Source organism: Parasteatoda tepidariorum, chromosome 9 (assembly GCF_982258835.1).
Source record: "Parasteatoda tepidariorum strain Cologne lab strain chromosome 9, Ptep-v5.0, whole genome shotgun sequence".
Lineage (NCBI taxonomy): Eukaryota > Metazoa > Arthropoda > Arachnida > Araneae > Theridiidae > Parasteatoda > Parasteatoda tepidariorum.
In genome coordinates this window covers 36,842,474-36,854,653 of record NC_141763.1, presented here as the reverse complement: position 1 = coordinate 36,854,653, position 12,180 = coordinate 36,842,474, and the positions used below count along the sequence as shown (strand labels likewise).

Here is a 12,180-nt window from a genome sequence, read left to right as displayed (position 1 = left end):
ATCTTTGTACTTGGATAATATGAATTAGCTTATTACCATTTAAATGATCACGAGCGTGGTTTAATATTTCACTGGATTTAAAATAAACAACAATTCTACCCCTCCCCCCCCCAAATGACTGCAGCAGAAGAGAAAATAAAATATTTGAAAAAATAAATTTATTTATGTTTTTTGAAGACTTCAACTTAAGCTTTTAGCAGTTAGCCGAAAGAAAATGTAAGATATTCAAAATTATGCAATAAATTAAATTATACCTCACATAATGCATATATGAGGCTTTTAGTTTCAAAATCAGATGGATCAACTATAGGAATTATCTTAAACATTATATATTAAAGAAACTGTGTTGTGCATTCATAAGTAAAGCATATATGAGGTTTTTAGTTTCAAAATCAGATGGATCAACTATAGGAATTATCTTAAACATTATATATTAAAGAAACTGTGTTGTGCAATCATAAGTAAAGCATATATGAGGTTTTTAGTTTCAAAATCAGATGGATCAACTATAGGAATTATCTTAAACATTATATATTAAAGAAACTGTGTTGTGCATTCATAAGTAAAGCATATATGAGGTTTTTAGTTTCAAAATCAGATGGATCAACTATAGGAATTATCGTAAACATTATATATTAAAGAAACTGTGTTGTGCAATCATAAGTAAAGCATATATGAGGTTTTTAGTTTCAAAATCAGATCGATTAACTATGGGAATTATCTCAAACATAATATATTAAAGAAACTGTGTTGCGCATTCATAAGTAAAGCATATATGAGGTTTTTAGTTTCCAAATCAGATGGATCAACTATAGGAATTATCGTAAACATTATATATTAAAGAAACTGTGTTGTGCATTCATAAGCAAAGCATATATGAGGTTTTTAGTTTCAAAATCAGATCGATTAACTATGGGAATTATCTCAAACATTATATATTACAGAAACTGTGTTGTGCAATCATAAGTAAAGCATATATGAGGTTTTTAGTTTCAAAATCAGATCGATTAACTATGGGAATTATCTCAAACATTATATATTACAGAAACTGTGCTGTGCATTCATAAGTAAAGCATATATGAGGTTTTTAGTTTCAAAATCAGATGGATCAACTATGGGAATTATCTTAAACATTATATATTAAAGAAACTGTGTTGTGCATTCATAAGTAAAGCATATATGAGGTTTTTAGTTTCAAAATCAGATCGATTAACTATGGGAATTATCTCAAACATTATATATTAAAGAAACTGTGTTGTGCATTCATAAGTAAAGCATATATGAGGTTTTTAGTTTCAAAATCAGATCGATTAACTATGGGAATTATCTCAAACATTATATATTAAAGAAACTGTGTTGTGCATTCATAAGCAAAGCATATATGAGGTTTTTAGTTTCAAAATCAGATCGATTAACTATGGGAATTATCTCAAACATTATATATTACAGAAACTGTGTTGTGCAATCATAAGTAAAGCATATATGAGGTTTTTAGTTTCAAAATCAGATCGATTAACTATGGGAATTATCTCAAACATTATATATTAAAGAAACTGTGTTGTGCATTCATAAGCAAAGCATATATGAGGTTTTTAGTTTCAAAATCAGATCGATTAACTATGGGAATTATCTCAAACATTATATATTACAGAAACTGTGTTGTGCAATCATAAGTAAAGCATATATGAGGTTTTTAGTTTCAAAATCAGATCGATTAACTATGGGAATTATCTCAAACATTATATATTAAAGAAACTGTGTTGTGCATTCATAAGCAAAGCATATATGAGGTTTTTAGTTTCAAAATCAGATCGATTAACTATGGGAATTATCTCAAACATTATATATTACAGAAACTGTGTTGTGCAATCATAAGTAAAGCATATATGAGGTTTTTAGTTTCAAAATCAGATCGATTAACTATGGGAATTATCTCAAACATTATATATTAAAGAAACTGTGTTGTGCATTCATAAGCAAAGCATATATGAGGTTTTTAGTTTCAAAATCAGATCGATTAACTATGGGAATTATCTCAAACATTATATATTAAAGAAACTGTGTTGTGCATTCATAAGTAAAGCATATATGAGGTTTTTAGTTTCAAAATCAGATCGATTAACTATGGGAATTATCTCAAACATTATATATTAAAGAAACTGTGTTGTGCATTCATAAGCAAAGCATATATGAGGTTTTTAGTTTCAAAATCAGATCGATTAACTATGGGAATTATCTCAAACATTATATATTAAAGAAACTGTGTTGTGCATTCATAAGTAAAGCATATATGAGGTTTTTAGTTTCAAAATCAGATCGATTAACTATGGGAATTATCTCAAACATTATATATTAAAGAAACTGTGTTGTGCATTCATAAGTAAAGCATATATGAGGTTTTTAGTTTCAAAATCAGATCGATTAACTATGGGAATTATCTCAAACATTATATATTACAGAAACTGTGTTGTGCAATCATAAGTAAAGCATATATGAGGTTTTTAGTTTCAAAATCAGATCGATTAACTATGGGAATTATCTCAAACATTATATATTAAAGAAACTGTGTTGTGCATTCATAAGCAAAGCATATATGAGGTTTTTAGTTTCAAAATCAGATCGATTAACTATGGGAATTATCTCAAACATTATATATTACAGAAACTGTGTTGTGCAATCATAAGCAAAGCATATATGAGGTTTTTAGTTTCAAAATCAGATCGATTAACTATGGGAATTATCTCAAACATTATATATTAAAGAAACTGTGTTGTGCATTCATAAGCAAAGCATATATGAGGTTTTTAGTTTCAAAATCAGATCGATTAACTATGGGAATTATCTCAAACATTATATATTAAAGAAACTGTGTTGTGCATTCATAAGTAAAGCATATATGAGGTTTTTAGTTTCAAAATCAGATCGATTAACTATGGGAATTATCTCAAACATTATATATTAAAGAAACTGTGTTGTGCATTCATAAGCAAAGCATATATGAGGTTTTTAGTTTCAAAATCAGATCGATTAACTATGGGAATTATCTCAAACATTATATATTACAGAAACTGTGTTGTGCAATCATAAGTAAAGCATATATGAGGTTTTTAGTTTCAAAATCAGATCGATTAACTATGGGAATTATCTCAAACATTATATATTAAAGAAACTGTGTTGTGCATTCATAAGCAAAGCATATATGAGGTTTTTAGTTTCAAAATCAGATCGATTAACTATGGGAATTATCTCAAACATTATATATTACAGAAACTGTGTTGTGCAATCATAAGTAAAGCATATATGAGGTTTTTAGTTTCAAAATCAGATCGATTAACTATGGGAATTATCTCAAACATTATATATTAAAGAAACTGTGTTGTGCATTCATAAGTAAAGCATATATGAGGTTTTTAGTTTCAAAATCAGATCGATTAACTATGGGAATTATCTCAAACATTATATATTAAAGAAACTGTGTTGTGCATTCATAAGCAAAGCATATATGAGGTTTTTAGTTTCAAAATCAGATCGATTAACTATGGGAATTATCTCAAACATTATATATTACAGAAACTGTGTTGTGCAATCATAAGTAAAGCATATATGAGGTTTTTAGTTTCAAAATCAGATCGATTAACTATGGGAATTATCTCAAACATTATATATTAAAGAAACTGTGTTGTGCATTCATTTGTAAAGCATATATGAGGTTTTTAGTTTCAAAATCAGATCGATTAACTATGGGAATTATCTCAAACATTATATATTAAAGAAACTGTGTTGTGCATTCATAAGTAAAGCATATATGAGGTTTTTAGTTTCAAAATCAGATCGATTAACTATGGGAATTATCTCAAACATTATATATTAAAGAAACTGTGTTGTGCATTCATAAGCAAAGCATATATGAGGTTTTTAGTTTCAAAATCAGATCGATTAACTATGGGAATTATCTCAAACATTATATATTACAGAAACTGTGTTGTGCAATCATAAGTAAAGCATATATGAGGTTTTTAGTTTCAAAATCAGATCGATTAACTATGGGAATTATCTCAAACATTATATATTAAAGAAACTGTGTTGTGCATTCATTTGTAAAGCATATATGAGGTTTTTAGTTTCAAAATCAGATCGATTAACTATGGGAATTATCTCAAACATTATATATTAAAGAAACTGTGTTGTGCATTCATAAGTAAAGCATATATGAGGTTTTTAGTTTCAAAATCAGATCGATTAACTACGGGAATTATCTCAAACATTATATATTAAAGAAACTGTGTTGTGCATTCATAAGTAAAGCATATATGAGGTTTTTAGTTTCAAAATCAGATCGATTAACTATGGAGACAATCGTGAAAAACCTAATGCAATAATCAACTATAGGATTAATTGTGAAAAACGTTTCACTCTAGCGTGAAAGGAATTAACTTGTTTGACCTATAGGATTTAAAATTATTTATAATTGAAGAAAAAAAAACTTTTTGATGAGACTGTCTAACGAAAAAGCCATAGAAGTCGAAGCCTAACAGGCTTAAAAAAAATACTTTTCTATTTTAATTCGCATCTTTAAATTCTGCCACAATTTTCTCATTGGTTACCCATTGGCAAAATAGTTGTTGTCTAATTTTTTTTTGGAAAAGCAACTTTATTGTGCTTTCATCTTGGATATCTTTAACTGTTAATCCTGAACTTATCGGTACACAATTTCGCAGACGTATTTGAATGCAGCTCAGACACATTCTGTGTAAATTCTTTTGATGACTGAATAGACATTGAACAGCCAATCCAGATCAATATTAACATTTTCGGATTGGTACAATGGTGTTTGAATATTGCAATTTCGGATTGGTACAATGGTGTTTGAATATTGCAATTTCGGATTGGTACAATGGTGTTTGAATATTGTAATTTCGGATTGGTACAATGGTGTTTGAATATTGTAATTTCGGATTGGTACAATGGTGTTTGAATATTGCAATTTCGGATTGGTACAATGGTGTTTGAATATTGTAATTTCGGATTGGTACAATGGTGTTTGAATTTGGGGATCGTAAGCTGCATCATACACCCGTTTCGGATTCACAAGTTCATACATGAAATATGATTTGAAAGCTAGGCTTTTTTTCAATTTTACATGAATAGTGAATGAATCATTCTCATATTGCATGGAATACATTGCGTGGAAGACAGTCTACGGTCTTGTGGAAGTCATTGGGTACGTTGACAATAAATCCTTGTATCTATAACTGGTGATCAACACCCAGTTCTCGTATTTGCATGAAAGGGGGGTTCGGAGAGCCACCATTCGCTCTTCGGTAAGGTTCAATTCTCTCAACCACTTTGGTACTTTAGTGAGGGACGGGCTTCATGCTTGCGTTTGCGGACGGAATCCTTTTGTTTTTCCGTTTGTGTGTAACGCTTAAGGTATTCCTGTCTACGCTCTTTGGCTTTTTCAGCCTCGGTAAGTTTAGGCCTTGGCATCGCTTTTTTCTCGCTTCAACTCTAACTTTTGGGACAGAGTCAATCAGTTTGGATACTCTTTATTTGTGATATTCACCTGAATTAGCATTGAAAACGATCCAGTTTGAACTGTAGGTTAGAATTTCTGATTCTTAATTAGAACAATAAAAACAAAAATACAGTTCAAATGATGAAATTCTCTTTTATTCACAACTCAAGAAGTATTTACGGGATCTCTTTGGTCCCATATCTTAAAATTAAACTCACCAACTTAATGCATAACAAAATTAAAAGTGAAAAAAAGAATTCTAAAAAAATTATCAAACAACACCGGTCGCCATAGCAACCCATGCAATGACGACGCATGCGCACTGTTTACTTTTACTCTTAATTATTGTACTTGAAAAATGTGAGAACGTCATCAAATCCAAACTAAGACCCATTTTGCCAATGGGTAGGGGGGAAAAGAAGAAAAAAAAAGAAAGAAGACTGCCAAACTTTTAATTTGTTTAAAAAAAAAGTAGAAGACTGCGACTTTAATTCTTTTTAAAAAAAAGTAGAAAAATGTCAACTAAATTAAAATAAAAGTAGAAGACTGCCACTTTATTTTTTTTTTTTTTTAAAGTAGAAAAATGTCAACTAAATTAAAATAAAAGTAGAAGACTGCCACTTTATTTTTTTTTTTTAAAAAGTAGAAAAATGTCAACTAAATTAAAATAAAAGTAGAAGACTGCCACTTTAATTTTAAAAAAAAAGTAAAAAAGGGGGGGAGGAAACGGAAATATGCGGTATAAATATGTATATCATTAACTTATGCTTTTAAAGAGTTTTACGACTACCACGGAAAAAAAACTCTTGTCATTTATAAAAGAGCTGATAAGCATGATGTGATGTTTTAAGTGCGGATGACATTTCATGAACATTTGCTTACTTAAATGTTATTAAATTAATACTTCAAGTAGTGTGACGAGGTAGAACTTCCGTGATGGTAAATCTAGGTGTGGGAAAAACAGTATGTGTACACATACGAGATTTTACAAAGTAAAATTTACTTATTATCAAATTTTCAACTTACAGAACAGAACAGTATGCAAAAAGAAGTGAGACGTACTTTTCAAAGTCTTTTGATGGTATTGATAGAGAATGTTTGTGGCATATCTTGAGATTCTATGGCGTCCTGAACAAGATTCTTAATATAATTGAAGATATGTATCGTGGGAAGTAGTGCAGAAATACTTGTGAATGGGGTGTTGATCGAGAAATTTGAAATTAAAACTGAAGTCAGACTTAGTGGAGTCATAAGTAGCTGCCCTTTCTGGATCGCCACTTATCATAGTCATAGACTGGGTTTCAAGAACCACAATGAAAGCCGGAATTAATGGGACTTCAATGGGAAGCCATATAATGGGACTTCAATGGGAAGCCATATAATGGGACTTCAATAGTTTCCTTGAGGACTTGGAATGTCGTCAAGACTTAAGAACCTTCAAGAAGAAACTAAAATCCTTGCAACAGTTGGCTAGGGATAGAGCGTTCGCCTTCCAATGACGTGAACCGGGTTCGAATCCCAGGGATGGCTGGTTGATACGATTCCCACACCCAGCTCGCAACGACTACAATAATGACGTAAAATATTCTCAGTGGTAGACAGATCATGGGTTAGAGTCCTCTAGCAGTCAGCCTAACCGTGGGAGGTCTTCGTGGTTTTCCTCTCCATTTAACGCAACTCTGATTGGCAAATTTAATTAACTCAACATTTTCAATACAAATTAAAGTAAGGAATATTGTAAGGTAAAAACAGTATTTTTAAAAGATTTCAGATACATATATATACATAACCTCCATTAGACCATTTATAATGATCACTTTTAGCTTAAAAAAGCTTATTTTCCGGCGCAAAGAATTCATTTGTAAATGAAATTGAAATAATGCATTTCTCACAAAACTGATTACTTTTGAAGAATATTTCGAAAGAATTGATATTAGCAAAATATGAGCAGTTTTGATCATCTACGTGGTTGATGACTATTTTTTGATTAAACAGACATGGTAGGATGGTTCCTGACAGTTAATGAGCATGTTTACACTGATAATTAAATAAGATAAGCGATCGGCTCATTGGCAACAGCTGCATAACACTTTGCATCGTTAAGGTTTAACATAACTAAAGACAGGTAGTTAAAGAAAAGTGCGCAAATACTAACATGGGACATAAAATCAAAAAGCTGAGTAGATTTTATTCTTTCCAACAACTGAGTAACACATTTTGTTTTGTTAAAAAGGTGACAATGCCAAAATTAAAGGTAAGTAGTTAAAACTAAGAAAGCTATATACAGAGATGCCAACTTACCCCGCTTTGTGAAATAGTATTTTCTAGTGGTACCGAAATTTAAGTTATTTTTAATTTCGTATTTTCCATTTAAGTAATTTTTTTTACCACTAAATATCAAAAATTTTAAGTATCATATAAAAATGCAACGTTAAACAATGAATATACTGGTTACTCTTTTAAAAAGTAGGCGTAACTATCTTTCTTTAACGAATTTTACTATACAATTCGCTACCACTTTATTAAAACTATTGCGCAAAGCGGAGCAGTTGGCATGTCCTTATATATCCTATTTTAATATCAGGGATGAGATTGGCCAAAAGGCAAAAAAGCTGTATTTTCACAAGAGTAAATCTTACGTTATTTATAGCTAAAATATAAGTAACATATTCTCATCCAGTTTTGCTAATGTTGTAATGCCTATAGATAGCAATAATCGTCGATAGAAAAACTGCCGCATTTTATAGTAACTAATTCAAGAAAAAAAAACTTACTTTTTACATGAATCGTGATAAAAGATTTTAAAATCGCGTGAATACAAATAGCGATCTTGGATTTTAAAATCGCGTGAATATAAATCAAGATATTGAAATCACGTGAATGAAACTCGGCATTGGATTTCAAAAATGTGAAAATACAAATCATGATGCATAATTTTCAGATCTCGTAAATACGAATTACGATGCATAATTTCTAAATGGCGTGAATACGAATCCAAAGCCTAATTTTTAAATCACGTGTAAATACGAAAGTAGATGTTAGATATTACAACCGCAAAAACGAATCACGACATTAGATAAGCTCGCGTGAATACGAATCGTTACATAGAATTTTAAAAACGCCTCAATACAAATGAAGCTATATATCCAATTTTAAGCATCCACGCGCATTATTGAAAACTCGAATATATCGAGCATAAAATGGGGAAAATGAACAGGCCATAATAGGAAGTGAAAATTACCACTACAAAGAAATTACCAAAGTTGATAAAAGGGAATTAACATTCACAGATGGCAACAAATTTAATATTAAAATTTGTACTTACAAGAGCTGTGCGTAGAACCAAAACTGTCGGTGGAAGACGCTGAATGAGAACGGCTACGGTTTTGATTTCGGAATCTGGCTCGGCCCACAACTCCACCCTCCTGCAAACAAGAGAGACGAGAACGATGAGCACCATTTTTAACAACTGGAGGTTGCTTGTTCATTGTTTCCTTCATTGTGATATATCTATTTTACAATACACCAAAGTAAAATGAGAACAAGATTCACTGTGTCACCAAATTTACAAGAGCTTTTTGTTGCTGTTACAAACCTTTCCTCACTTGCCGGAGTTCTAAATCGTTTTTATTGTCAGTAATAGAGTGTTTTTTTTTTCGCTGTGCCACAAAACTTACAAGAAATTCTATTAGGTAGAAACAAATTTTTTCTTCTTGGTAAATTGCTGCACTGATAAAAGGCTAGGGTCAATAATAGTGAATTTTGTCACAGATCATAGAAGTTTGACAATTCCGAAAAAAATATAAATATTAAATTCACTTTGTAATAAAGCCTTAATGATGGTAAGCATGAAGAATAAATTTTAATTTTAAGAGAAAATAGTCGATGCGAAGAACCTGAATCGAACTAAACTAAACAGCTTTTTAAAACGAGAGCAAAGCAAGTCTCAAATTCAAATTTCACTAGTCGTAAAAATCAAATATAGTTCTATCAACTAGCAACAATCTAATTCAGTCCTTCAGCTTCAATTACTCAGACTATTTACTCAGTGAAGAAAAGCGCTAAATCGATTTCATGCAGCTAAAAACACACATAAAAATCCAGTATCACGCCAAAGCTGCAAATAAATTTTAAAATTCAAAACATTAACTCCAACACACATTGGCAACACCAACCAAATCGTCTGCAACACTTAAAACTAAACTGTCTCCACAGAACTATAATGCAACAGTACCACAGACGTATCACGTGCAATTCACCTGAGAACACAAAGGGAGTAAATCATATGACCTTGCGCAAAATGATTCTGAAACAGTTCCTAGCAAAAAGGGTGATTCCAAACTTTATTTAGGAACAATTCTTTCCAGACCCTGAGAGAAAAGGTTAAGGTAGATTATTGGCACCCTTAGCCGGAATCGAAATTTCTTGGCAAGGTGCGGATTTGGCACTAGAGCCCTACAAGCCCATGACCCCGTGGAATACATTGTTTATTTAGGAATGGGAATACATGATGCTTGATGATCCTTAAATTTATTCCTTTGTTAGAAGGGTTCGTCGACCAGGTCAACATGCTGTCAGGAAATTGGATCAGGACGATCAAAAAAATTTTATGTACTGAGGGAAATACAAACAAATAAGAAAAAAAATGGCTACATAAAAAAAGAAAATTGTAAATAAAAATAAAAGCGTGTTTAAGATAAGAGCAGCCCAAAAAACACTAAACATTATTTATTATTCTCTACTGCTATAACGATGGTAATTGCTCGATTAATTACAATTTTTAAAATTTGATAGAATTCAAACATAAAGCACTCTCAAAAGTTTTATTTATAAATAGTCTAATAGTTTACTTAAAAACGTCCTAAAATAGCTTAAACTTTAATCAATTACATAAAGCACTCTCAAAAGCTTCATTCTTAAATAGTCTAATAGTTCACTTAAAAACGTCCCAAAATAGCTTCTAAACTTAATTCTATTACATAAAGCACTCTCAAAAGCTTCATTTTTAAATAGTCCAATAGTTCACTTAAAAACGTCCCAAAATAGCTTCTAAACTTAATTCTATTACATAAAGCACTCTCAAAAGCTTTATTTTTATATAGTCTAAGTTCACTTAAAAACTTCCTAAAATAGCTTAAACTTAATTCAATTACATGATATAATTTGGATAATCAATGTTTCTGTTCCCCTTAAGTATGGCTGTGAAAAATTTCTTAAGTTAATTTTAATACCAAGTTCTTATTTACTGGCATTTGCCATCTGTTCACCGAATAGCTACAAATCTTTGCTATTAGAGCTCCTCCATGCCTGATGACAAAGCTGGCTGGTTTCAATTGTTTCCTGAAAGCCAGAAGCAGAATTTATCGCCAAATAAAATGTGACGTCATTCGAAATTTTTCAATCTACACCAGGGCGCGAAATTTTCTCTCACCAGCTCGAAATTCGCGTTTAAATATTCAAGACTGGCGAGTAAATTTTATCTAAAAAGTTGATTCTTAAATTAAGCTGCGTAAGCTTATATAGTATAGTTACCTAGTTAAACTACGTAGATTACTGTGTGATTACTGTAGACTGTAATTACTGTAGATTACTGTATACAGCGACACCTGGAAGTGTTTTGAAATCTAGCGACGGCATTTTCCTTCTATTTCAATTAAATAATGTTGAGTTACGCACTTTTCATTCATGAAACCATTGTTTGTAAAAAATTGAAAACTTAAGACAACCCTAATTTGATTTATTATTATTATGGTTTTGTATTATAAATCACTCTAATAATAAACTTGTATAACCAATGAAAATCCATCCTCCAGAACGTGTTTCGAAAGTGATGTGCCCTTTTTTTTTGTTTCAGATCTGACAGTTAAAAAATATTTTATTCTTTTAAGTCATAAATTTTTTTTAATATTTCATTATTTTCTACAATATTTCTAAAACACATTTGAATGCAAGAGTTATTAAAGCTTATAATAATAGAAAAAATGAACTCCGCCTCTAACATGTGGCTATTTACAAGTGCAAAAAAAAAAAAAAAACATTGTATGTAAAAGTTTTTATAACATTGTAAAACACGACATGAAATGTTCATTATACATTCATAACTAACAGGGAATATTCGCAATGTGTAAAGTAATATTTTATGAAAAACAATTTTTGCTTGAAATCTAAGCACGCATTTACCTGGAATAAACATACTCAAAGAAGCGAAAGCATCAGGAACATTTGGAATTTCTCTTACAACAGTGGAATATTGTAAAAAGCTTAGAATTAGGTTTAAAAGAATAAAATAATATCGTTTGAATTCTACTCGTTGAAAACAGACTCACAGCTGCAAGATCGCTATGGAAACGAAGTTTCCACTACCTGCGATTGTCCTGCCAACTTGTATAAGTGAAAATTATTTTGAAAGAGCAAGAAGAGATTAAATTTGTGTGAATTCAGAAAATGAATGAAATAGAAAGCTTGATACCTTTTAAGATATTCGTTTTATTTTTCCTTACTCCTTTGAAATAACTATTATACACCTTCTTGGAAGTCACAATTCATGTTACTTAAATAAATAGGTAGTTCACGCGGTTATAATTTATATACAAGATTAAAACAGATCAACAAAATAAAGTTAAAAAGGAACAAAGCTAATTATAATTGAAAAATAACTCCTTTTT

General features: G+C 30.7%; 1 protein-coding gene across 8 annotated transcripts in view; it reads right to left on the bottom strand.

Annotated features, from left to right (window-relative positions):
- Positions 1–12,180, bottom strand: part of LOC107451281 (adenosylhomocysteinase-like 1) — a 249,994-nt gene that overhangs the window by 127,085 nt on the left and 110,729 nt on the right. For 7 of the 8 annotated variants that reach the window (XM_087151579.1, XM_087151578.1, XM_087151586.1 and 4 more), the window contains one exon: positions 8,841–8,940. In XM_087151579.1, coding sequence (XP_087007705.1) covers positions 8,841–8,940 — 100 coding nt within the window. Of the gene's footprint in view, positions 1–8,840; positions 8,941–11,695; positions 11,715–12,180 lie in introns of those variants that run through there. The other variant, XM_087151587.1, reaches the window with a different exon arrangement.